This window comes from Lepus europaeus, chromosome 18, assembly GCF_033115175.1.
Source record: "Lepus europaeus isolate LE1 chromosome 18, mLepTim1.pri, whole genome shotgun sequence".
Taxonomy (NCBI): domain Eukaryota; kingdom Metazoa; phylum Chordata; class Mammalia; order Lagomorpha; family Leporidae; genus Lepus; species Lepus europaeus.
In genome coordinates this window covers 51595894-51620473 of record NC_084844.1, presented here as the reverse complement: position 1 = coordinate 51620473, position 24580 = coordinate 51595894, and the positions used below count along the sequence as shown (strand labels likewise).

Here is a 24580-nt window from a genome sequence, read left to right as displayed (position 1 = left end):
TCGGCAACTCGGCGTGACGTTAGCTCGTAGGCGCTCTGGCTCGCAGCCACCATTGGATAACTTGAACGCCTATCAAGGCGAGGACCCGCCCCGCGGCCTCATTGGCTAGGGGGCCCGCCTTTCTCGCCGGTACGGAAGTGACATACAGCAGTCAGGCCTCGAGGCCTGGCAGCCATCTTGGGGCCCTGCACCCTTACACGTGCAGAGGCGATAGCGCCTTAGTCATGTGGCTTAATAGACCCTATCACGCAAGGGGGGCGAGGTCTTAGCCTCCAGGGACTTCCGGGCTCCCGGGACTACCACTTCCCTTTCCTTCTGCTCCAGGTTTCCACTGGACCCAAATTTTAGCTGTTCTCCCCTGTAGCAGAGACAGATTAGACACCGCCCGGCCCGTGTTCTGCGTGCGCCAGGGATGATGGAATAAAGAGCGACACATCCTGGGGCTGGGAGGACTCCTAGGGCTGGAGGGATGAACCTACTTCTGGGCACTTGGGGCAGCTGTCCCGAATCCAGACCCAAACCCTCCCCAGGCCCCTTCAGTGCCTTGCTCCTCGGGTTCTCGCGGGATCTTTTGTCTCTGAGTGTTCCCTGTGCTCCCACTTTCTGTGCTCGCCCTGGCAGGCCGATCTGGGTGACTGAGCCCCTGAAACCTCAAGATGCAAAAAACGAGAAGCTCACGCACTGGCTCGAAGGCCCGAGGTACAGCATATCCACTAGTTTGAGGCCCCTTAAGGAACACCACCACTTATTTATCTCCAAAGGATCCTTTATTGACCAGAGCAGGACCGTGGCATTTATATATATATATATAAAAAAAAGTTTGAAGACCTGGCAGGCAGTAATCCCTATGCCCGCCCACCACCCCCAGCACTGATTTCCTGCCCCCTGCACGTGGAAGGGGGATGACTGCCCCACCCAGGCCACAAGGCCATCCTCCCTGCAGGCAGGCAGGCAGAGAAAGGGGGCTTTTCTGTGGCCATCTCCTGCCATCAGAAATCAACAAGTATTTTCTCGGGAAAAAAAAATACAGAAATCAATTAAAACATTTAAATATGAAAAACCGAAGGGAATTGGGTGAGGAGAGGTGAGGAAAGGAACTGGAGTTTCTTGGAAAGGTCTCCCATGTCTCCCTGCCCATAAATGGGCTTGGGGCTGGGGTACGAGGCTCACACAGTGAGTTTGCAGTGACACAGCTCCTTGTAGATCTGCCGACGAAGTTTGGGCATGTCCTGCTGTGTGAAGCTGAATGGCTGAGACAGGGCCAGGTGCTTGCAGTACTGGGTATTAATAAAGCAGGCCATGAGAACCACCTACTGAGCACCCCCCACCACCACCAAGTGAGGACCTGCGCTACCTGTTTCATAGGAGATACATTTGCCTCAGTCTTAGAGAATATCTTCATTGCACATACAAAGGGAGTCAAAGTCCCGTAACCTGGGCTTCAAAGGCAGCCTAGCTCTAAAGCTGGCATTCTTACTCAGTAAGAGTAAACATTAAAAGGGAGAAAATACATGGAGTTGGAAGAGACGGCTACACGAGGGCGAGATTCCAGTTCCAGCGGAGGAGCCCAGGAGAGAACCAATGAAACCACGGGTTCTGTGCGCTAACACATAAGGCACTCCCTGCTCCATAACTGGCTGTGAGACAAATGAGGGACACAACAGCCTCCCAGTGCTTTACCCCTAACTGACTCCAGAGCGCCATGAGGAGGCCCCTCATCGGCTTACCTGCAACACAAAGGCGCCACAGTCACTGTCATTATTCTGTCTGGCCACATTCTAGAGAACAGAAAGGTAGGTCCTTCACCTGGAGTCTCCCAGGGCTGTGACTCCAATGTCCGCCTCCTCCCACCTCTCCTCCCACCATCACCCCATACTCCCCATCTGGAAACTTACCATTTTGAAGTAACCTTTCCAGCCCTGATGGAAATCCAGTCGGTCTTTCTTCACTGCCTCTGCCTGCAGATACTTGGCAATATGCTATATGGTTGGGGAGAAAACAAAGTGATGCCCTGAGAACCCAGGGTATGGTAACGGAGGCACCATGCTGGGTCACTCCTCAGAAGCCCAAAGCCTGCCCTCCTTCCTGCAATGCCTTGCCACTGGACCTCCCCACATTCTACCCATCTTCTTCCTACCCCCTCAAACCTTAGGGCAGCGGCGGTTCAAGGTGCGCTGTGAGTCAAAATAGGTGATGGTGCGTTGCCTCACGTCAACAGAGATGAGGGACCAATGCACTTCCAAGTGGATGGGGATTAGCAGTAGCTCCTTATTGAAGATGTCCACCTAAGGAGACAGCACCAGAGGTCAGATACAATACAGAGCAATCCTGCTGACTGCCATGAGGGTTCTGAAGAGGAACAGGCTAGGGAGCCAAGTGGGAGAACTCAGACCCAAGCCCTGGATTGTGAGACAAGGCTCAAGACCGTAGATGTTTCGATTCTTGAGAGCAAGAGTAGAACAGGAAGTAAGGAGATGCTATCAGATGAGGCAAGCACTTTTCACACAAGAGCAACAAGCACTTAGCAGCTAACAACTCAGGCTCAAGATTATGAAGCCTCAAATCCAGCCCCTAGTTTTACTGGTTTATGACCACAGGGAAGCTACTTAGTAACAGTCTAGATCTCAGTTGCCTTCTCTGTGAGAGGGTGGAAATAACAGTACACACCTCATCTACTTGTCTGAGAATTAAACTAGTTAAAATCCATGCTACACTCCAACAATGCCTGGCACAAAGGAAATGCTCCATCAGTTAATGGCCAGAACAGTCCTACCACAAAGTTGTCATGTTCAATCTAACAGATGAGGAAACTGCAGCTTGGAAAAGCAAACTAACTTGCTCAAGAAATGGCAGAGGTGGGGTTCAAACTCAAATGTACGAAGGGCAAGTTCTCTTCAGCGTATGCTACCTCTGCTTCTCCTGGAAGCAGCACACCTGCCGGGTCCCTGAGGGTGTGAGCTCATGAACCTGGGGACAGAAATCAAGAAAACGGGAGCCGACAATCCTGTCTCACCGTAAATGTCCTGTCACTAAATTGAGGCCAGGGAAACCAGAGGTAAAACGAACTCTTGATTTTCCTCACCAAATGTGCTCCTCTCATTCTTCTCATTTCTAAGTACGCAGGCCAAAAACCTGGCTTTCCCCTCCATTCCTGTCGTCTTTCTTCACTCCCACATCCTGACAATCCCACTGGTTCCACGTTAAAACTTTATCCTAGAGAAAACTACTCCCTCTGTCCTCTAGCACCTGGGCCAAGCTCCTCACTCCTAATTAGCCTGTCTGCTGTCACTCTTACCTCCTTCCAAGTTATCACTGAAGGAGCAGTTTCAAACATGAGGAACTCCCTAGCCCACGTACAACTTCTGACTGGCTTCTCAGGATACACAGAATGAACTCTACCCTCCCCAGCCCTCCATGCCTTTACACAGTCTACTTGCTGACCACATCTCCCATCATCCTCTCCCTGCTTTCTCTAGGACCAACTGCATAGGCATGTTCTTCTTCATTTTTGTCTCATGTACTGGCCTAGAACCCTCCTTCCCAGATCTACACACGTGGCTTGGCTCCTCATCATTCAAGTATCAGGTGAGAGGCCTTCCTAGGCAACCCAACAGACCCACATCCCAGGCTACATTACTGTTTTCATCTATTCACTGCACGTGTCATTAGCAGAAATACAACTTGTTTAGTCTTACTCCACAAGGGCACAAAGTTTTCCTTAATACTGTACCCTTGGTACATACAACAGTGTAGAGCACAGAGGAGATATTTAGTATCTGGAAACAGATGAAGGAGCAAGGGTGGGGAAAGGGCTCACAGAAAACAGAACTCTTTAGGGGTGATGTGCCACACAAGTCAATGTGGATTTGTCACTCACGTTTTTGGTCCACCTTTTCACCCCATCATAACCCTTGGTGCGGAGTTTATCATAGAAGAAACTGTTGAAGAAATGCACCTGTGCCAATGATGCAAAAGAGCTGGATGGAATTAAAACACCTCACATTCTCCCACGAAGCCTCTGCTCCCATCTACTTCCACCCCATATGGCTCTAAGGACTGGTTTCAACAATCCCCACTTAATTCACAGACAGTAAAATACAAATTGTTATTAACCTTATCTTACAGATAGGTTCCCATCCCAATTCTTGTGGTTAGCCATAGAGGGAAATATTAGACTGCCAGAAAGGAAAAGAATTGATAAATGTGGGGTCAAGATTACAGATTATCATCTGCTACCTCTCCCAGAATCACTTTTAATATAAAATGGGACAGATGAAAGGGACTGGGAAAGCTATTTAAAACTGCAATTTTTCAGGAGACTGAAGTATCTGGTTGGGCCTACCTTTTCAGGGACCGTGTCCATGACTAGGTCTCCATACATATTCATCACCTGGGGAGAAGATGGGATGCAACTTACCATGGAGGACATGGCATGAGTATGAGTTCAGGGCTCCCCCATGCTGAGGGCCCAGATACTGCTCCCTGAACCCCTTCTCAGGCCTGATTCTCCATACTCTTCTCACCTGGTCATTGAGCCAGTTCTGTCCATACAAAGTCCCCAAGTCGTCCATGGTCAGCACATGCCGCTTATAGGCTACTCGGAAGCCCCTTACCATGGCATTGCCTGGCATCCGCTGGTATGACTGGATCAGCTGCAGCACCAGGCCCTTCCTGAGTAGGCCAAGGGTGGAGTCACGGTAAGAGATGACACAGTTGTGGCACCCAGAAGTACTACTACTGCCTAGAAAAAGAATCTAAACCTACCTTTTTTTGGTCGTGGCTCCTTTTAAGGACCTACTAACAGCCCACTCCCCAGAAAGATGCACCTAAATATGTAGAGGGTGTATTTAATATGTCAGGATCTCAGGTGACAACCCTCGGAGTCAGCTTACAGGGACTTCGCACCTTGCCTACAGTTTCCTCCCCTTCAGCTCTGGCCCCCTCCCTCTCCCCAAGTGCATCCCTAACAGAAAACGGCAGCAGCGTTCTCTCCTCATCCCCCAGGTCCCAACCCCCCTTCAAAGGACAGCCATCTTTCAAGCCTCACCTGGAAGGCGTAGAGAACTCCTGCTGGAAGATGTCCTCCAATTTCTCTACTACCTCATCAGTGCTGAGGGGGATGAGGCTGCCGTAAGTTTGAAGGAACTCATCCAAGATGCCTAAGTGGAGGAGGAGAGAAGCATGGGTGAGGACTCCAGACTCAATCTAGCAGTCAGCTGAGGGAAGGAGCCTGGGTCCCCTTGGCCTCCTTACTCTGCACGCAGGTCACATGCTCCTCCCGCAGCGGGCTGTGCTGGCCAGCTTTCTCCCCAGGCTGCTCGGCCTCTTCTGAGGTGCCCAAATCTGAGCCTTGAAAAAGCTCCTGGGCCACATGGTCCCCAATGCTGCACACATTGCTGATGAGGATGCTGGCATCAGGGGGTGCTAGGTTGCGCTCCCCTTCTGGCCCAGGTGGCCCCCCAAAACCATTGGGCAGAGTACATGAGAAGAGGCCTATAAGGCAGGGGAAATAGGATGGGGATGAGACATTGGGAGGATTAACTAATACACACAAACACTAAGACTACATAAGGAACTGAAGCAGCATCTACCTACATAAACCTAAGAAACGGAGACCCCTGAAATAAGGATGTTCAACAGACTCCAATGGGACAGAGGAAAGAGTTCCCACTCAGACAGGAGGAAAACAGGAAAGACCAGGGTTCAGTGATGTAAATTTCAGGTCTCTCTAGTATAGGGTAAAGGATCAATAAATACTGCAAAGGGGGGTGTCATGGAGCAGCAGATTAAGGCACCACCTGGGGTTAAGCCCACATCCATGTGAGAGTGCCTGCCTGCAATCCAGTCCTGCCTCTGCATTCCTTTTAGCTAGTGTGCCTGGGAGGCGCCACATGGAGGCCCACGTACCTGATCCCTGCCACCCACAAGGGAGACCCCAGTGGTGGTCTGGCTCCTGGCTTTGGCCTGGCCCAGGCAGGATTTTAGGGAGTGAACTCATGGATGGAAGATCTTTCTCTCACCCAAGACTGTGCCTTTCAAATAAGTAAAACTTAAAAAGTACTTGACTATTTAATAAAAGTGAAGAGAGCCTGAAACTGTTTAGCTCCTGAGTTTCGGAAAGCAAAATACCCTGGCAAGAATGTTACACATGATCCCAGAGATGTCGGCCTCTACCTCTGGGAAAGGCCACATCCCACCCCCAACAGCCAAGAGGCACTGCAACGACCAAGACCACTGGATTTTTCTCAGCCACGTCTCCCCTTCTCCTCCGTGCTTGAGAGCACGGGACGCCTGCTTGCGGACTGTTTCCCCAGCCTGTCTTCTAGACATTTGGCAGCTATTCTGGCCTTTTCCCTCTGCCTTCCTACTCCCCTAGGCCCAGTTCTCACCAAACCAAGAGACTCCTAGTGCTCCAGATTTTTAGCCACTCCCCCCAACCCCTTTCCCACCTTACCAGAGTCAGGGTCCAGAGGAGACTTTGGAGTCCACCTTAGTCCATCTTCCTCCATGGGGGGCCCAGAGAGCACTGGTGGAGACCCTCTCACCCCATCCTCAGCCATGAGAGCACTTAGCAGACCCAGCCGGGGTGGGGGTGGCCCCCGGGGGGAGTCAAAACGACAGCAAGGGGATGGCACCTGTGGTGTCGCACCCCCTTCCTGGGGTGAAAGATGGTTCTTGGGGTGTGCGAGGCTCCGCCGCCGGCCCCGGTGGCGCCCCCAAAGCTTCCAGTGGAATGTCAGTGAGGTGCTTTTTGAGTAGAGCAGCATCCGGAAGGCTCTCATAGCTCGGCGGCGGCGCTGTGAGCATGTTTTTCGGTGACTGGGGCGGGAAGAGCGAGGCCGCTGTGAAGCTCCTAGTTGACCCCACCTGGGGGGCAGCCTCCAAGCTGCCACTTCCTCCTCCTCATCTTCATCTTCCTCTTCCTCCTCCTCTTCCTCCTCTTCACTAGCTGATGCATCAAAAGAGGGTCGAGGGACAGAGAGACGTCTTGCTGGTACTGTGGTCCCAGACCCAGGATCTGGCCCAAACCCTCCACCTGACTTGAGTCGGGGCTTGGGGGGTGGGGGCCAACGAAGACGTTCCCGCCTGGGGCTTGAGTAAGCTGGGGCTATGCCAGGTCCCGGAGGCTCAGGCCCCCAAGACCCGGTCCCCTGTGTGGTCTCTTTCATCTTCCAGCACCCTGTAAAAAAACAAAGGTTTGAATATCAGAATCATCCTAACCACCAGATCCTAGGCATCTTCCTCTGAATTCGGATGCAAATAAACTAAGGGAAGAGGGTATCACAAAGCTCAAAAGTTTGGATCTTCCCAATGAGCACAGTCTACAAGAGACTCTCTCCACGCTGTGCCATTATCTTTCCCAAAGGAACATGGCCAAGCGGTCGGCCTCAGGGATCGCATTTCGCAGATGCCCAGGTCGAACTCAGTATTTTCAGGCTTTGCTTTTCGGTTTCAGTTCCAACAGAAGTTGTCCGTTGAGAGCCTACTAAGGGTCCTTTCTTTGCTCAGGGAGATGGTCCAGCACAGGAACCCTGACATAATACTGAGGTACCTGAAACACCACAAGTTCAGGGAAACCATGAGACAGTTGTTGAATGGGGGGTGTGGACCCGCTCTGCGGTCATCTCAGTGGGAACGAGGGTGCCAGGGCTACGGCTCAGGGGACAGAGTCTGATAAAAAAAAGGGGGGGGGGGGAAGACTTTGAAGGAAACCGAAAAAAGAACGGCATCGGAGGCCAGGCAGCCCAATCAAGGCGCTGGGGCAGAACCGCGCCGAGCGAGCTGAGCCGGCCCAGCCCACTCTCCTGCCTCATCCCCGGGGACCAGAACTGCGTCCCGCCACGGCTATGGCCCTACAAGCTCGGTGTAGCAGGGCCGTAAGAAGTCCCTCCGGGGGGGCTTCTTGGCCGCGGCTCGGTGGGAGCGAGACCCAGGAGTGGAAGGAGCCACGGCAAGGCTGGGGGAGGGGAAGGGGCGTCCTCACCCGGAGCGGGGCAGCCGGGCGGACGGGCCCGAGGGCGGGCGTCTCTGGCCTCAGGCTTCCCGGCTCATCTCCCCAGCGACGGCGGCGGCCCCGCCACTCCCGCTGTCCTCAGGCGCAGCCGCCTCACTTCAGGATTCCAACGCTTCTGGGGCGCGCGCCGCGCCGCCCCGCCGCGGCCGCCTCTCGGCTCTCCCTCAGCCTCCACCTCCACCACCACCGCCACCACCTCCCCCTCCTCCTCCTCCTTCCCCGCCCGCGAGCCCCAGGCCCACCGGCTGTGGCGGCGCAGGATTAGTACGTCACACCCGGCGGACGGCGCCGGCGCGGCCACCACGCGCCCAGTCCCACCTACCCGAGAGCTACCGCACCTCCCCGCCCCCGAGCCCTACGTAGGACTGCGCCTGCGCACTGCCGCTGACCTGGCGGCGCGTGGCGGCCCGGCCTCTCGCCCCCTTGCGCATGCGTGCCCCGTCCTACCTCCCGCCCCACGGCGTGGGCCTGCCTTCTGCACCCTGGCGGGCCTGCGCCTGGGGGCTCCCTCCACGCGCCGGTCAGGTGGAGCGCCCGGGAGCCGGATGAGCCGGGAGGTTCTGGTGCAGGGACAGGCCTGAGGCGAGGAAATGGAGCCGGGGCTGTATCATTCCTTCATTCATTGATTTTATTCAACTTTAGGCAGGGCTGGAGCCGAAGAGCGAGCTCAGAGGAGGGAGGCAGGACCCGCGCGGGGGCGTACGATGTAGCCAAGGCTCCCGGGGGCCGGTCCCAGCCCGGAGAGGCCTCGGGTGAGTGCCTGCCACGCCACGCGAATGGAGAGCGTGAAAGGCAAAACGTGCGTCCCGCACAGAGCCCGTCGTCGTCGTCGTCGGGCGCCCGCCGCGGACGGGCGCGTGGTAGCGAGACCCGCAGGATGGCGGCGGAAGCGCGCGCTGCGGACGGGGACACGGAAGTGATCCGGCGGCGTCTGGTGGCGTGAAGAGGGAGCCGGGGTTTTCCCCGAGCGCAGGGCGGCTCCGCGGCCCGCGGCCAGGAGGCAGAGCGAGTCCCTCCAGCGGCCACTAGATGGTGGTGCTGCCCTGGATGCGTTCCAGCGGACCCGAAGGTGGCAGGGCTACACCGTGCCCGGCACGGCCCCCCGCCTCCAGACGCACGCAAGAATTTGGGTGGGGGCTAAAAGCAAGACATTCTAGCTCTTTAATGTCCACTACGTCAAAGGCTGGGGCACTGGGAGTGGAAGGGGAAGAGGGAGGAACAGAGACTCAAACCCCAGAAGCGGTCTCAGGCCCCTTGCCCATGCACTGTCCTTTTGTCTAGCCAGCTCCTGGCTGTATCCGATAGGAACCACGCTGGTCTTCCAAGCTCAGAACCACGTTCGATAACGCACAATCACAGTTTCACGAACCCCAGGAAGGTGCCATGTGGGGAGAGGCTGAATTTCGCCCGTGCCCGGGGAATTACCACACTCAGAATATCTCCTTGGTGTAAATGGAAGACACCTGAGAAAACAGAGAAATGCGATGCTCACTGACGGTCCCCCAGCCCCCTGCAGCCCCTCCTCTGGTCCCTGTAGGGTCCGGGGTATCGCGCCCGGCATCGCTCACATCTGCCTCTACACCCGGGCTTCCAAGTCCCTCGGGGTGTCTCCCTGCACCCCCAGGTCAGAGACGTGTCCGCACACCCACCCCCTCGGCTGTCCACGTGGCTCCCACCTGCGCTGTAGCAGCTGTTGTAGGCCCGATCCGGGTCAGAGGGCATACTGCATACACATCGGAATAGAGTCTCCTGCCTTCCCTGGCCCTCCCGGGATACCACCTGACCCATGGTGAAAGTCACGTCATGAAACAGGACCTGGCAGGGAGAGGAGAAGTTGAAGAAGACCAGATGGCAGGGTGCAAGTCCTGGGAGGCCTCGGGAGCCCTCACACCGGGGCCAGGGAAGGAACGAGGGTCTTCGAGGTTTGGAGCAGACAGAGGCCTGGGGAACCCTCAGCATCCGGGCCTGTAGGCTCTGGGAGAACAGCAAAGAGCCAGCCTTCGGGCCCCCGGTGTGAGGCTCAGGGGAAGTCTGGGGTTACCTGGCTGTACAGCAGATAAACTCCGGTGTCCCAGACTCGCACCATGTATCCCTGGGCCTCCAGGCCTCTGCCACGCTGAAGAGCTGGCTGCCACATCACCTCTGTGACATCTGAGTCCTCTGCAGATAAGCAGCGTGGTGGTCAGGATTTCTGGGCGCTCTCAGGCTCTCACTGGCCCTCCTCCTTTCACCTCGAAGATTCTCCTGGCCCAGGCGCCAGCCCCAGAGTTCCCAGTTCTTGCCCCTCCCCAAAAGCTCTGATTTAAGAGGTGCTCACCCTTGGAGGTGATGTTAATGGGAACAAGGTGAAGAAGTGAGCGCTTCTCTGAAGAGGAGAGACGGAGGAATCTCAGCAGCGTCCACCTGCTGCGGCTGCCCTGCTGCCCGCCCTCCACCCTCCCCGGCTCCAGGCTCGAGCTGGCGGTCCCGGCACTGCTCGATCACCTCCCACCCTGCTGCACCCCGGAGGCCTCACTCTTCTGTTTCTGGGTGGGCAGTGCTCTCCTTCTCCGGGGTCTCTCCCCATTCGCCCAGGCTTCCAGGGCATCGGGGCTCTGCTCATGGAAAGAGGGGCAGGGTCAGACTAGAAGGCAAGGGTCCCAGACCGCTGTCCTACCCCCGGCACTGGGAAAGCCTCAGATCTCTCAGGCACCGTTCCTAGCACCCTGCGTCTTGGTGCTGGCTGGCTTCCAGGCTCTGTTAGGTACGAGAGGCATTAATCTTTAACAGTTTCCTTTCCTGATATGGCCGCTCCCTCTGACTCCCAAACCCAGGACCCTCTCTCGCACCCACTTGGAGGTCTGCACACCAGGAGGCTGGAACCGAGGGGTCCAGAAACCCTCCTGCCGCCCATCCTTCTCCCCCAGCCACCCTCTCCCCTCACTCACCTGCTCCCAGAGGCTCTGCCAGGGGTACTCGTGCCCCTTCTGGGAGGGCCCGCCACTCCTCTGCAGCCGGCTCACCTCTTTCCTCAGGCTTTGCAGCTCTGTTTGTTGGACCAGCAGAGCCATGGCACAAGCCACAGCCCCCAGGGCCGCCCCCCAACTCAACCAGAGAGCGACTGAGAGTGCCGGCTCTCGGACCGGGCCCCCCATGTCGCCCTGCGGCCCTTTGGGGGCTAGCAAGAAAGAAGATGAGGCTGGCATGAGCCCAAGACCCTGCCAACAGCTATGGCCTCAGGAGTGGGGTGACAGAGTTGGCGGGAGGGTGGGGGTGCAGGCAGTGGTGCAGAAGGGAAGAAGGGCGTTACGCAAGGAAGAAATAAAAAGGAACTTGAGAATAAAAAGGAGGGAGGAGAAGAGCGAGCTAGGGGTACTGTTGGTGCTCCCGGCACCCCGCTGCGGGGCAAGTGTCGTCCTGAGAAGCCCCCAGCCCCAGGAGAATTTGGTGCCAGTCTCTCTAGGAAGAACAGGGCTGCCAGTGACACCCAGGAGGAGCGGCCAGAGCGCAGGAACCCAGGGGCGGCCCCAGAGTTGGGGGAGGGCAGGTTGGTTGGCTCTGGGGCATGGTGCCAGGAGCAGGGATGGGGGGATAAGCTGGGCAGTGTCAAGGGTCGGGGGGTGAGGGTGGAAGACCCCCCGGCTCAGGCATGGGCACGGTCTCGGGGGAAGCTCCAGGGGTGACTGAAGGCAGGAAAAGAGGGGCGGGGGTCGGTGGAGAGGAGAACCAGAAGCAAGAAACTGGCCGAGTGCTGGGGTTAAAGCCAGGCCGGGTGTGTTGGAATGAGGCCTCACTACTCCCTGTGCTGAACTTGGCAAGCAGGACTTCCTGTTTCCCGAGAAAAAGTCTTACATAAGGCTCAGGACGGAGAGACAAAGCGGCAGCCCCAAGCCTCCCAGCCCCTGCGGGATTCCTCCCCGGGACCCAAGGGGCCCAGGTTCCCCACCGTGCCTGGTCCCCGGCGTCCTGCTTACTGGCTCTGAGCCCCCCTCCAGGCCGGCTCCCACCCCATCTGCCAGCCAGGGCCTATGCCAGCACCTGCTCGACGTCCCGAGGCTGCCAAGAGGAAGGGCCCCGCTCCTCCCAGCCAGGGATTCCCCCGCAGGAGGAAGCCCGCCTCCTAGGGAAATGAGGCTGCTCCGGCTGTACCTTGAGCAGAGGATTGATTTTCTCCTGGGCAGTGTGCCTTCCCATTCTTCCTCCCACCTGGGGTGCACGTGGGTCCCCCCTCCAGTGCCACAGTTGCACCCGGGTATTGCAGCTACCCTGCATCCCACTCCCAATGCCCAGACCCCCTTCCCATGGCCCTCAGCTGCCCGGAGCACGGCCCCTGAGTCCCAATGAAGACAGACCACCACGACTCATTCTCTGTAGTATCTATTTATCAACACTCTATCACAATAATAATAAAAATAATATCTGTTCTAAAAATCCACAGGGAGTTTTAAGGGAAGAGCTTGTCTTGGGCCCTAACCCTCACATTTCAGAGCTCCTGGCCTAGTCCCAGGCTCTCTGGCTTCCTGCCACCAGGTCCAGCCTCCTCTTCGTGCCTGAAGATGGGGGTCTTCGGGACCCATCCTTGCCCACAGTCAGAAAACAGTGTCCTGGTTGGGGCTGGGGCAATGAGGGGGAGAAGCAGGGACTGGGGGGAGGGGGGTAAATGGGGGCATGGAAAGGTTAGGGCTTGAGAGCTGGTGAGGCAGAGACCAGGAGGGGGGCATGGTAAGAACGGGAGTGTTTATGTGGGATGGAGACCAAGTGAACAGGCCCTGGCAGCCTGCGGGAGGAGGGACAGTTCTGGAGGAGGGAGGAGCAGTGGTGGGGGCGGGGCAGGCAGAGGAGACCGGAGAGCTGTGGCGGGCGACCAGGGCCCCTCAGTGAACTTGGAAGAGTCCAAAATAGGTGAGGAAGGGCGCCGCCTTGAGATGGGCCCAGGGGAGGGTGCGGATCCGCAGGGAGGACCCTGGCCGCAGGGGCAACAGCCCGGACACTTGGCAGAGACGGAGCTGGGGACCGAGGGAACTGGCTGCCGTGGCGGAGAACTCCTCCAGGCAGCGCAGGGCCAGCACATCGTCCACCAACAAGTCCAGCTTCAGGTAGACGGCCTTCCCCTCGTCAAAGTGCACCTGCGGGGGCACCGGGGCGGGAGAGTCCAGGAATCTCAAATTCCTTAGCCAATCTGGCTTCCCATCCAGCCCGGACTCCCAGACGCGCCCCCCCCCCCCCCAAACCAGGTGGGCTTACCTGACAGTACAGGTAGTAGAGCCCTGCCCGGGTGACTATAAATTTCCCGATCTGGCGGTCATAGCGCAGAGGGTTGGAGCTGTTGATTTTGGCTTCCTCCCAGCCACTCACCGTGCCATCCACACCTGAAGGAGGGCATTCAGAGATAAGGAAAGGCCCCCACACTCCCCAGGGAGCCACTGAATTCATGAACACTGGGGACCCGCCTTCCCCAGAAGATACATACAAAGATGGCCCAGGCAGGGGAGGGGCTGTACCCTACGGAAGCCCAGAGAGTAACAGGAAGTTAGGGAGGTAAGCGGCAGGATTCAGAGCAAATTGTCATTTCTGGGGAAAAGAGTAAGCTTGAAGAAGTGTGGCGGCTTTTACATTTTACTGTGTCTGTGTCTATACTGTAGGGCACTGTGATGCTGAGAATGGACACATACGATACTGGAATCACAAAAACTAAAGGTAGGGGGCGGGCGTTCATCCACATCCCATATCCGAATGCCTGCGTTCAAGTCCCAGCTGCACTTCTGATTCTAGCTTCTTGCTAATGTGTACCCTGGGAGGCAACAGGCAATGGCTCAAGTACTTGGAAACCTGCCACTCATGTGGGAGACTGGGCTGGAAGTTCTAGGCTCCCGGCTTCAGCTAGGTCCAGCCCCAGTTACTGGGGGCATCTGGGGAGTAAACCAAAAAATCAAAGATCTCTCTCTCTCTCTCTCGATCTCGATCTCTCCCTCTCTCTGTCTCTCTGCTTTTCAAATAAACTAACAAATCTAAAACATTATAAAAGAAACACAACCGGGGCTGGCGCTGTGGCACAGTGGGTTAAAGCCCTGGCCTGAAGTGCCAGCATCCCATATGGGCGCCAGGTCTAGTCCCAGTTACTCATCTTCCGATCCAGCTTTCTGCTGTGGCCTGGGAAAGCAGTAGAAGATGGCCCAGGTCCTTGGGTCCCTGCACCCACATGGGAGATCTAGAAAAAGCTCCTGGCTCCTGGCTTTGAATTAGCGCAGCTCCAGCCATTGCAGCCATTTGGGGAGTGAACCAGCGGATGGAAGACCTCTCTCTCTGTCTCTATCTCTCTCTGTAACTCTGTCTTTCAAATAAATAAAATAAATCTTTAAAAAAAAGAAAAGAGGGCCGGCGCCGTGGCTCAGTAGGCTAATCCTCTGCCTAGCGGCGCCGGCACACCAGGTTCTAGTCCCGGTCAGGGCGCCGGATTCTGTCCTGGTTACTGTTCTTCCTGTGCAGCTCTCTGCTGTGGCCTGGGAGTGCAGTGGAGGATGGCCCAAGTGCTTGGGCCCTGCACCTGCATGGGAGACCAGGAGGAAGCACCTGGCTCCTGGCTTCGGATCAGCACGGTGTGCCGGCTGCAGCGCGCCGGCCGCAGCAGCCATTGGGGGGTGAACCAACGGAAAAGAAAGACCTTTCTCTCTGTCTCTCTCACTGTCCACTCTGCTTGTCAAAAAAAAAAAAAAAGAAAAAAAAAAGAAAAAAAAAAAGAAAGAAAGAAAAAGAAAAGAAACACAACCAAATTTCTATTGGCTGATGAACAGATTAATAAGATGTGGGGTACCTGTACAATGGAGTATTATTTGGTTGTGAAAAGGAATGCCACCGCATGAATAAGCCTGCCGTCACTGCGCTTCGTGAAAAAGGACAGGCATTAGGTCACCTGTGCGATCCCAACCATGTGAGATATTCAAATAGGCAAACAGGGAAAGTAGACTACAGGTTGCTTAGCGCTCTGGAAATAATGACTAGGAAGTAATGGGTACAGCGCTTATTTTGGAGGTGATAAAAAGTGTTCTAAAATCACTGTGGTGACTGATGGTTGCACAACTCTGAGTATGAGAGATCTTTGAAAAGTTCATGGAAAGGAGCGGGCACTGTGGTGCAATAGGTTAAGTGGCCGCCTGTGACACACTCATCCCACAAGGGCACCAGTTCAAGTCCTGGCTGCCTCCCTTCTGATCCAGCTCCCTGCTAATGCATCTGGGAAAGCAGAGGAAGATGGCCCAAATACTTGGGTGCCTGCTACCCACATGGGAGACCCAGATGAAATTCCAGGCTCCTGGCTTCTGCCTGGCCATTGTTGCCATTTGGGGAGCAAATCAACAGATGGAAGATCTCTCTCTATCTCTCTCTCTCTCTCCTTCTCTCTGTAACTCTGCCTTTCAAATAAATAAAGTTTTTAAGTTCATGGAAAATGAGTATTATGACAAAAACATGCATGGAGTTCACTCTTCTTGCACCAAAATATTCCAACATATAGCTTTTAATTGTCTTCTACAAGCTTTGTGAAATCCCCTCAGATACTAAAAACCATCAGATTGTACACTTTCAGTGGTTTATGCTCTGCGAGTTATCTGCCAATATAACCGTTACCAAAAGAAAAACACCCAAAACTAAAATACCCTAGAGCTACAGTAATTGCAGACTGCAAAGAAGAGACATGATAAATCGATCAAGCAGGCTAGCGAGTGGCTTCCCGAGTCCCCAGGCTCACCCTGTCCACCTCTGCAATGGACTCGCACACACTGCCCGGCTCCCAGCGTCCTGCCACCTCTTCCTACACCGTCACACCACCGGTGTCTGCCAGCAGTCACTGCCGTGGGACAGGAGCTTGTTTACACGCGTGTGTGCTAGTTTGGGGTCTGACACCCCCACAAGGGCAGAGATGACTGTCTTACTCCCCACTGTATCTCGGCACCTGGAGTTGGGCCAGCTCCAAGCGGGTGCCCAGAAAACACTGGAGGGAAGACAGAGGGGTGGAGGGGACGTGAAAGCCCTCCTGGGTTGGACTCTCCCGGGCCTCCATGGCTGGGTCTCCGGAGCCTCGGCAGGAGCCTTCCCCAGCGGCTCTCCCTCTGCCAGCCGCAGGCTCTGTCCTTGTCCACCTTTTACCCGAAAACTAACTCTTGCTGGGTGTTTTCCTGCCCACCACGCGCACACCTGAATCCCCTGCCCTTCCTCACCCTGCTAACCTCCACCACCTGCATAACAACCGGCCCCTCAACGCATCCCCAGGAAAACGCGCGGACTTCCCCCACTACACTAGCACTGCTGTCAGGATTCCACACTCGCGCACAGCTCTGCCACGACCTGGGGACCACGTCTCCTGCTCCTTTGCCAGCTTTGTGCATCGGTCACCTCGTCCCATGAGTTCTCCTCCTAGACAGCCCTGTCCCCCCTGCCTCTCCAGTCTGCTCACTGGGTCTATTCTCTGTCTCCACGCTGGACGCCCCATTTCCAATCTTGCCTCCTCCATAAAGTCACACAGGGACGTTTCCAAACTGCGGGCGTGAGCCTGCCTTTCCTTGCTCCCCTCCTCTCGATGGCTTGTCTCAGAATAACTTCCAGAACTCCATCTGTGACCCGGATCCTGTCCGCGGCCTGCCTCAGACCTCATCTGGCTCTTCTTGCACTTGCTGGCTCAGCCATGCTGACCCCAGTTCCTGCCTTCATCATGCCAGGGGACTTCAAAAAATTCATGGAGGGGCCAGAGTTGTGGCACAGCGGGTTAAGCCGCCACTTGGGATGCCGGAATCCCATGCCAGAGGGCTGGTTTGAGTGCCAGCTGCTCCACTTCCAATCTTAATACACCTGGGGAGGCAGCAGATGCCGGCCCAGGTACTCAGGCCCCTACCACTCTCATAGGAGACCAGGATGGAGTTCCTGGTTCCTGGCTTTGGCCTGGCCCAGCCCTGTGGCCGTTAACAGCCATTTGGGGAATGAATTAGCCTTTGGAAGACTCTGTGTGTATCTCTCCCTCTCTCTCTGTCACTCTGCCATTCAAATAAAATAAGTCAATAAATAAGTCAAGGGTCTGGTGCTGTGATGTAACACGTGAAGCTGTTGCCTGCAGTGCCGGCATCCCATATGGAAGCTGGTTTGAGTCTCGGCTGCTCCACTTCCGATCCAGCTCTCGGCTATGGCCTGGGAAAGCAGCAGAAGATGGCCCAAGTGCTTGGGCCCCTGCACCTGCATGGAAGACCCGGAAGAAGCTCCTGGCTCCTGGCTTTGGATCGGTCCAGCTCCAGCCATTGCGGCCATTTGGGGAGTGAACCAGTGGATGGAAGACCTCTCTTTCTCTCTCTCTGCCTCTGCCTCTCTGTAATGCTGCCTTTCAACTAAATAAAATTTTTTTAAAAAGAGTCAAGTGTTACCACAAAAACAAAACTATTTCATGGAACATGGAGTAAAAAAAAATTTAATTAGTAATTTTTTAAGTTATTTGAGAGAGGGAGAAAGAAAGAGTGAATGAGCTACCATTCATTCATTCATTCCTCACATGCCCACAACAACCGGAGCTGAGCCAGGATGAAGCCAGGAGCCAGGAACTCAATCCAGATCTCCCACGTGGATGAAAGGACCCAAATACTTAAGACACCGCTGTTGCCTCTCAGGATCTGCCTGGAGTCAGGAGCCACAGCAGGGGATTTAACTCAGATACTCAGATGTGCCACGTGGGAGTCCTCACTTGTATCTTAATCACTAGGCTAAACACCTACACTGATACATTTATTTTGGTGCAAAAAATTTTGAAATCCATGCATAGCTCTTTCATAATGTGCATTTGTCATGAACTTTTTTTTTGAAGGGTTGAATTTTTAAATTTTTATTTTCATGTTTTTGTTTGAAAGGCAGAGACAGAGAGAGAGAGATCTTCTATCCATTGATTCACTGCTCTAATGCTTACAACATTCTGGGCTAGGCCAGCTGAAGCCAGCCTGGAATTCAATCCGGGTCTCCCACAGGGGTGGCAGGGACCCAGGTTCTTCAGCCACCACCTGCTGCCTCCCAGGGTGCACATCAGCAGGAAGCTGGAATTGGAAGCAGAGCCAGGACTCGAACCCAGGCACTTTCATATGGGATGTGGTGTCTCCGGTGGCATCCTGACTGCTGTGCCAAATGCCTACCTTGCATTTCCCACAGACTCTCTGAAGACACCTTTCAAAGTTTTTGCTGGGACCGGCATCGTGGTGCAGTTGGTTGAGCCACCACTTGAGACGCTGGCTTCCCATACTGGAGCACAGGTTTGAGTCCCAGATGCTCTACTTCCGAGCCAGCTCTCTGCTAATGCACCTGGGAAAGCAGCAAATGGTGGCCCAACTACTTGGGCCCCTGCCACCCACATGGGAGACCCAGATGGAGTTCCAGGCTCCTGGCTTCAGCCTGGCCTAGTCTCAGCTGTTGTAGCTGTCTGGGGAGTGAACCAGTAGATGGAAGATTTCTCTTTCTCTCTCTCTGTCTCTCCCTCTGCCACTCTGCCTTTTGAATAAAACTAAATCTTTAAAAAACAAAAAGCATTGCATCAAAATAAATGTATCTTTCATGTTGTTTCCATGAACTTTTTGCAGCACCTTCGTACTGTTGGCAAACTCAGGGCATCTGCACCAGTGGTTCCTTTAGTGGCGATGTCCTTGGCCCTTTGTCCATCTTATACTCGCTCTTCAAGGCCCAGGGAAGCCCTGTCTTGAGAAGGAAGGCGTCCCTGGCTCCGCTGTGACATTGTCTGTCTTCCCCTCCGCTGCCATGCACCTCTGGCTACTTCCATTATCGTTTCTGTTCTATTCAGCTGCGATCACAGATTTCCACGCTTGTCTCTTCTACCAAATGCCATCCCTCGAGAACCGGCTAGCACCTGCTGTGGCTCCCGGCTCAGTCCTCCAATGCCTGTGTGTCCACTCAATGAATGAATGAACGTCAAGATAACTGCCAGAGAAAATGGTCTACACCCAGGAGAGGAAGGCGGCTTGGGTATGATGAAGAGTGGCAGGGGGAGGAGAAGAGGCCATTCCTGGCTGTGGAACCAGCTTGGGCAAAGGCTGATTACGCCCACAGGGTGTGTGGTTGCCTGGGACCATGGCAGCGTTGCCTGGTGCCACTTGTCTCACTACACACAGCCCTTGGGTGGACATTTCAGAGCCTGCTCTCCCTCACCAACCGGCTTTTGTACTCCCCAACACAAGGATCTGTACCGTCTCTCCTCAAACCTCCCACCTCTGTCCCCTTGGTTCTCTACGGGACCAAGAAGTCATCAGCCCAGGACGCCCCCCCCCCCCCAACACCCTGATTTCACATCCACAACCCACCTGCTCTCCCGTTCTCCGTTGACCTTTCTGTGACTGGGAGATGTGTCCGCCCTTCCTTCTAGAAACCATTCCCTCCCACCTTCCAGGACCCTGTCCCCGCAGGAACCCCGCTTTGCCCCAGCCACCTCTTCTCACACAGACGACGGCCAACACACAACACACTGTGGCTGGGATCCAACCCCGGCCTCGCTGCTACCACGGACATGCCCTCAGACAAACGCTGGAGGTCATCAAAATACCTTCCTTCTTAGGGCTGCTGGAAGAACTCAGTAATATGAAATCATGAGGCTTGGAGCCTGACCCCCAACAGCACTCAACAAACGTTAGCTAAGATGAACACGGCCTTGCTAACAGGACTGAACTTGACACACATCCCCCTGGAGTCCACCGGTCCACTCCTCTGCTTGTCACACAGAAGCTTCCGGAAAGGAGTTGTCACTGTCTCCAGTTCCCCACTTCCCAGTTTCCTCCTCAGTCCAATCCACGCTGGCTACCATCCCAACAACACCACTGAAAATGCTAGGTCAAGGTCAAGGTCGCTAGTTGAACTTTATGTCACCAACCAGTAGTCACGTCTGTGTTCTTATCCTGTGTGACCCACGGCTGCACTCAACAGACAGCCACATCCTCCTTCTCCAAACCGTTTGCACTCAGATGCCAGGGCACTGCCCTCCCTGGCTGCTCTCAGTCGCCCCAGCTGGCTTCCCCTCTGCTCCACTCCCAAGTGGCCCAAGAGCCTGAGGGCTTGTATCACGGGGCTCTTTTATCTCCTGGTGTCTCATCCAGTCTCACAGCTTTATAAACCATGCACATGGGGCCGGTGCTGTGGCATAGCAGGTAAAGCCGCCGCCTGCAGTCCAGCATCCCTCTAGGTGCCAGTTCCAGTCCTGGCTTCTCCACTTCCGATCCAGCTCTCTGCTATGGCCTGAGAAAGCAGTGGAGGATGGCCCAAGCCCTTGAGCCCCTGCACCTATGTGGGAGACCCAGAAGAAGCTCCTGGCTCCTGGCTTCAGATCGGCTCAGCTTGGGTTGTTGCAGCGAATTGGAGAGAGAACCAGCAGAGGGAAGACCTCTCTCTCTTTCTCTGCCTCTCCTTTCTCTGTGTAACTCTGACTTTCAAATAAATAAATAATTCTTTAAAAATAAATAAATAAATAAACAAACCCACCTACCCTGGCCTGACCCAGTCTAGTGGGTCCAGCCAGCTATTTGTGGATTTCACTTCAACGTCATCTACACACTTGTTTATTATTAGACATCCCAAAGTTAAACATTTCCACCCCTCCTGACCTGTTTCTTCCCTGGTTATAAACCCGCAAGTCAGCTGCGACTCCCCCTTGATCTTCTTCTCCACACCCGACCCCCTACGCCTCAAGCTGAATCTGTGCACTTGTCTCCACCTGCAGTGCCAAAGCCCTAGGCTCAGCCACTCCGAGGTCTGGCCTCCAGGCAACTCCAAAGGAAAGACATTCCAGGACAGGGACTGCCACCCAGAATGAAATGAGCCACGTCCACAGGAGGCAGGAGGGTCAGCCCACACACGTGGCGCCCAGCCAGGGTACACAGGGCAATGCTGCGAGACCAGAAAGGAAGCATTGCAATGACAGCCTGGCACCATGGTGGGACAGAGTGGATGGGTGGGGAGGGTATGGGATGGGGAAGGAACTAGAGGCAGCAGCAGACACTAGAAACATTCTGGGGGGAAATGATCAGCCACACACACACACACCCCATACACACACACACAAAGAAAAAAGATCAGGCCATGAGTACTTGTGGAATATGGAGGGAAAGAGGGAAGAATCCCGGGTGCTTCCTGCGGGGTGGAGGGGTGGGGACGGAGCTAGCCTGGGTCCTGGGAAGTTTCCCCGGGGTCCTCTGCCTGGATCCCAGAGAGAACTGAGCCCTGACGACTTCTCATAAACTGGCTGCTGGGGTTCCTGGAATGAAGGCAGGAAGGCAGTGGGAAGTCAAAGGCTTTGAGGGGCCTCTTTCCCAGGGAGCCAGAGCTGTGGGGGTGGTCAGGGAAGAGCTCAGTGGGGGCGGGGTCTCACCTGCCTGTGCTCCCTCCTGTCCTGGTCCAGGGTGGACTGTAAGGCAACACAGCAAAGGGTTAGGAGGCCTGCCTGACCCCTCCCCAGAACCCTCCCTGGCCCTGGGCCTTGCCTGTCACCCACCTTCATAGTGAGCTGCAATGGCTTTGCGAATCCGGGGCTTCCGGCCTTTGGGTGCTGAGAATCAAAGACAGACAGATGAGCGCGGCAGGCTCCTCTGGGATCCAGGGCCCACCCCCAGGCCTGTTCCCCTCTCAGCACCCGGCCTTCCATATTCTCAGCCAGACTCTGGCTTCACAATCTTCCTCCCCAAAGAAAGCAACTGTAATTCATCACCCAAATTGGGATCCTTCCGGGAGCACAGGGGGTGCCATTAGGAATCACACTGAGAAGACAGGTATAGGCCAGGACAGTCCCGTGCACTGCACACCTGGACAAACAAGTCACATGGGTGCCCCACACATGTGTCTGTCTGCTTATCAGGGAGATTCAAAAAGAGGGTCAGATTTCCTAGGCTGGGTGGGGCCTTTGGTCTAGTGGTTCAGACACTGGGTTCAAGTCCAGCTCCACTCTGAATTCCAGCCATTTGCTGATGCACACCTTGGGAGGCAGCAGATGATGGCCCAAGTAGTTGGGTCCCTGCTGCCCACGTGGGAGACCCAGATTGAGTTCTCGGCTCCTGGCTTCAGCCTGCTATTGCAGACATTCAGGAAATGAACCAGTGCGTGAGAGTTCTGTCTGTGTCTCTCTGTCTCTTTCAGTCTCTGCTCTTTCTTTCTTTCTTTCTTTTTTCTTTTCTTCTTTTTTTTTTTTTAAATTATTTGAAAGGCAGGGTTACAGAGTGGCAGAGACAGAGAGAGGTCTGCTGGTTCACTCCCCAAATGGCAGCAATGGCCAGAGCTGGGCTGCTCCCAAGCCAGGAGCCAGGAGCTTCTTCCGGGTCTCCCATGCAGGTACAGAGGCCCAAGCACTTGGGCCATCTTCCACTGCTTTCCCAGGCCACAGCAGAGAGCAAGTGGAGCAGCAGAGACTTGAACCAGCATCCATATGGGATGCTGGCACTGCAGGCGGCAGCTTTACCCACTACACCACAGCGCTGGCCCCCATGTCTCTGACTTTTAAATAAATAAAAATAAACAAATTAATAATACTAGCAAAATTTCTAGATTCAAGCCTTGACTGCCTAGCTGCATGGCCTCCCTTCACTCTGTGTGCCTCAGTTTCTCCACGGGGATAATGGGCTCCACTCTGCCTGTCCTCATTCCTGAGGCTGGGCTGCAGCGGGCTTACCACTTCTGCGAGGCCGAACTAGTCCGTTCAGGAAAGGCAGAGGATCCTGGCTTTCCTCTGTCTGGGGATTCAGCTCCTAAGGGAATTGGGACAGGGCTCAACCAGGGACATAAACTGGGACCGACACAGCCCCTCCGGAGAGCCACCAGCCAGCCCTAGGAAACAGCCACACAGTGCAGGCCCCAGCGCTCAGGCCCCTGCCTGAGGCCAGCCACATGCCCTCCACCCACCTCGCACCCAGCAGACCCTGTGCAAGCTGCACAACTGCCAACACCCGGGCAGAGTGCGCCCAGCCAGCGCGTGCACCCTGCGCGCCGCAGCTGTCGCTCCTCCAGGGCACAATTCACACACCTCCGATCCCCACTTGCCCCACAGCCAATAAACACTCAGCGCTCAGGTGGCAGACCCTGTGCAAGCTGCACACCTGCCAACACCCGGGCAGAGTGCGCCCAGCCAGCGCGTGCACCCTGCGCGCCGCAGCTGTCGCTCCTCCAGGGCACAATTCACACACCTCCGATCCCCACTTGCCCCACAGCCAATAAACACTCAGCGCTCAGGTGGCAGAACGCTCCTCACAGCCATCACCGGCTGCCTCTCTCACTCGCACAGCTGGTGCACCCACGCAGGGACCCGCACGTGCTGTCTTCACGCATCCACAGCGGGCGCACATCCGCCCCCCACAGCTGGCACAGCGTGCACACCCCCGCAGCCTCCCCGCGCCCAGCAGCCTGCAGCCCGCGCCCACACCCACTCACCGGGGGCTCCGGCTCCTCCTTTGCCACCAGCTCCCCGGGGGAAGACGCCTGCTGGGAAGGAGGCAGCGTCACCCCGTCCTTGTCCTCCTCCACCTGACATCTTGCCCTCCACCCGTCCTCAGGTCCCCTGGCCCTCAGCCCGCCCCGATCCTAATGTGCCCAAGCAGGGGTGTGCAGCGGGGCCTCACCTGGGCGGACAGCGATGCCCGGCTCCCCAGGCTGACCACGGCCAGCAGGAGGCCAGTGCAGGCCAGAGCCAGGCCCAGGCCCAGCATGAGCCGGGCCAGCAGGGCGGTGCCCAGCTCCCCCCGACGCCCCCTCCGCCTCTGGCTCCGACGGGTGGCCATGGGGGCGGAGGGCTGTGCCTGCCTCACCGCCCCCCCATCCCCGGACCCTAGGGATCGGGGAGGGGGAGCGGCCGGGCGGGGCGGGCGGTGCAGAGGGAGGGGCGAGGGAAGCGGCGCGGGAGGGGGGATGAGGACAGGAAGCCGGACACTGTTTGTGGAATTCGCCTGGAGCCTCCGCGCAGCGCCGCGCCCCAGCCAGCGCTTGCCCCCGGCCCCCGGCCCGGGCTCCCAGCGGGGCAGAGGTGCGTGTGCGCCGCGGGGCTGGCCCGCGAGAGCGAGTGAAGTAGCACGGAGCCGTGACTTCACCCAGACCTGCGGGCTGCGAGGGCCCGGGGCTGCTGCCCACGCGAACCCGCAATCCGACGCCCAGCCCCGGGCGGCGTTGGCCTCTCAGATTGCGATCGAGCAAGGCCCGAGGCCCCGTCCTCCTGACGCACTTGGTTTCTCTCTGCACGTAAAGGCAGTCCCTTCCAGGAAGTAGCTGGGGACGGACAGCGACGAGATGGTCGTGGGTTCACCTCTTCCCCAAACGCTGTGGCCTGCAGCTTACTGGGGAGCATGCCGGGCAGCCGATGCCTCCCCAGCCAGTGTTTCCAGAACTTCATTCTCTGGGAACATGGGGCTTCGGCTAATACCCTGGAACTCCAAAAGCTTGTGAGAATTGGAATTAAGATATAAGTTTATTGTGGTGTGAAACAGTTTGAAATCTTTGCATTGAAGGATTTCTTTCTTTCCTTTTTTTTTTTTTTTTAATTATTTATTTGAAAGGCAGAGTTAGAGTAGGAGAGAGAGCGACATCTTCCATCCA

The 24580-nt window shown here is 55.9% G+C and overlaps 4 protein-coding genes across 6 annotated transcripts; all 4 read right to left on the bottom strand.

The window, feature by feature from the left end:
* Positions 1–751: 751 nt before the first annotated feature.
* SENP3 (SUMO specific peptidase 3) lies at positions 752–8485 on the bottom strand. Of its 2 annotated transcripts, none has more exons than XM_062175476.1 (11): positions 8462–8485; positions 6455–7180; positions 5254–5493; positions 5048–5159; positions 4524–4671; positions 4343–4390; positions 3878–3955; positions 2148–2285; positions 1896–1979; positions 1728–1778; positions 752–1277 (listed from the first exon to the last, which is right to left on the bottom strand). In XM_062175476.1, the coding sequence occupies exons 2-11, from the start codon at positions 7167–7169 to the stop codon at positions 1167–1169; spliced, it is 1725 nt and encodes a 574-aa protein (XP_062031460.1). In that variant the 5' UTR covers positions 7170–7180; positions 8462–8485; the 3' UTR covers positions 752–1166. The 2 variants fall into 2 exon arrangements, with proteins under 2 accessions (XP_062031460.1, XP_062031459.1); XM_062175475.1 differs by lacking the exon at positions 8462–8485 and adding an exon at positions 7985–8166.
* Positions 8486–9152: 667 nt separating this feature from the next.
* On the bottom strand, positions 9153–11932 carry TNFSF13 (TNF superfamily member 13). The gene is made up of 6 exons (XM_062175479.1): positions 10942–11932; positions 10530–10608; positions 10332–10379; positions 10056–10174; positions 9691–9829; positions 9153–9477 (listed from the first exon to the last, which is right to left on the bottom strand). Exons 1-6 carry the CDS (start codon positions 11197–11199, stop codon positions 9368–9370), a joined length of 753 nt encoding a protein of 250 aa, XP_062031463.1. The 5' UTR covers positions 11200–11932; the 3' UTR covers positions 9153–9367.
* LOC133746874 (uncharacterized) lies at positions 11230–12570 on the bottom strand. Its single transcript, XM_062175113.1, has 3 exons — positions 12474–12570; positions 12032–12353; positions 11230–11821 (listed from the first exon to the last, which is right to left on the bottom strand). Exons 1-3 carry the CDS (start codon positions 12568–12570, stop codon positions 11230–11232), a joined length of 1011 nt encoding a protein of 336 aa, XP_062031097.1.
* TNFSF12 (TNF superfamily member 12) lies at positions 12355–23840 on the bottom strand. 2 transcript variants are annotated; one of them, XM_062175477.1, is made up of 7 exons: positions 23614–23840; positions 23426–23476; positions 22671–22746; positions 21504–21557; positions 21381–21416; positions 13238–13362; positions 12355–13119 (listed from the first exon to the last, which is right to left on the bottom strand). In XM_062175477.1, exons 1-7 carry the CDS (start codon positions 23770–23772, stop codon positions 12868–12870), a joined length of 753 nt encoding a protein of 250 aa, XP_062031461.1. In that variant the 5' UTR covers positions 23773–23840; the 3' UTR covers positions 12355–12867. The 2 variants fall into 2 exon arrangements, with proteins under 2 accessions (XP_062031461.1, XP_062031462.1); XM_062175478.1 differs by having other exon boundaries at positions 23426–23473.
* Positions 23841–24580: the final 740 nt, after the last annotated feature.

What these genes read in the sequence shown, in the direction of transcription:
- LOC133746874 (XM_062175113.1), bottom strand. Translation starts at nt 12,570, where the DNA reads ATGGGTCCCGAAGACCCCCATCTTCAGGCACGAAGAGGAGGCTGGACC. An exon ending in TAGGCCAGGAGCTCTGAAAT is followed by an intron (nt 12,354 to 12,473) that starts GTGAGGGTTAGG and finishes ACAGAGAATGAG; the next exon opens with TCGTGGTGGTCTGTCTTCAT. An exon ending in AGCCTCGGGACGTCGAGCAG is followed by an intron (nt 11,822 to 12,031) that starts GTGCTGGCATAG and finishes CTCGGGAAACAG; the next exon opens with GAAGTCCTGCTTGCCAAGTT.
- TNFSF12 (XM_062175477.1), bottom strand. Translation starts at nt 23,772, where the DNA reads ATGGCCACCCGTCGGAGCCAGAGGCGGAGGGGGCGTCGGGGGGAGCTG. An exon ending in AGGAGGAGCCGGAGCCCCCG is followed by an intron (nt 22,747 to 23,425) that starts GTGAGTGGGTGT and finishes CAATTCCCTTAG; the next exon opens with GAGCTGAATCCCCAGACAGA. An exon ending in CATTGCAGCTCACTATGAAG is followed by an intron (nt 21,417 to 21,503) that starts GTGGGTGACAGG and finishes GTTGCCTTACAG; the next exon opens with TCCACCCTGGACCAGGACAG.
- SENP3 (XM_062175476.1), bottom strand. Translation starts at nt 7,169, where the DNA reads ATGAAAGAGACCACACAGGGGACCGGGTCTTGGGGGCCTGAGCCTCCG. An exon ending in TCCTCTGGACCCTGACTCTG is followed by an intron (nt 5,494 to 6,454) that starts GTAAGGTGGGAA and finishes CCTGCCTTATAG; the next exon opens with GCCTCTTCTCATGTACTCTG. An exon ending in GAGTTCTCTACGCCTTCCAG is followed by an intron (nt 4,672 to 5,047) that starts GTGAGGCTTGAA and finishes TGGCCTACTCAG; the next exon opens with GAAGGGCCTGGTGCTGCAGC.
- TNFSF13 (XM_062175479.1), bottom strand. Translation starts at nt 11,199, where the DNA reads ATGCCAGCCTCATCTTCTTTCTTGCTAGCCCCCAAAGGGCCGCAGGGC. An exon ending in GCCCACCCAGAAACAGAAGA is followed by an intron (nt 10,380 to 10,529) that starts GTGAGGCCTCCG and finishes TCTCCTCTTCAG; the next exon opens with AGAAGCGCTCACTTCTTCAC. An exon ending in CATTAACATCACCTCCAAGG is followed by an intron (nt 10,175 to 10,331) that starts GTGAGCACCTCT and finishes GCTTATCTGCAG; the next exon opens with AGGACTCAGATGTCACAGAG.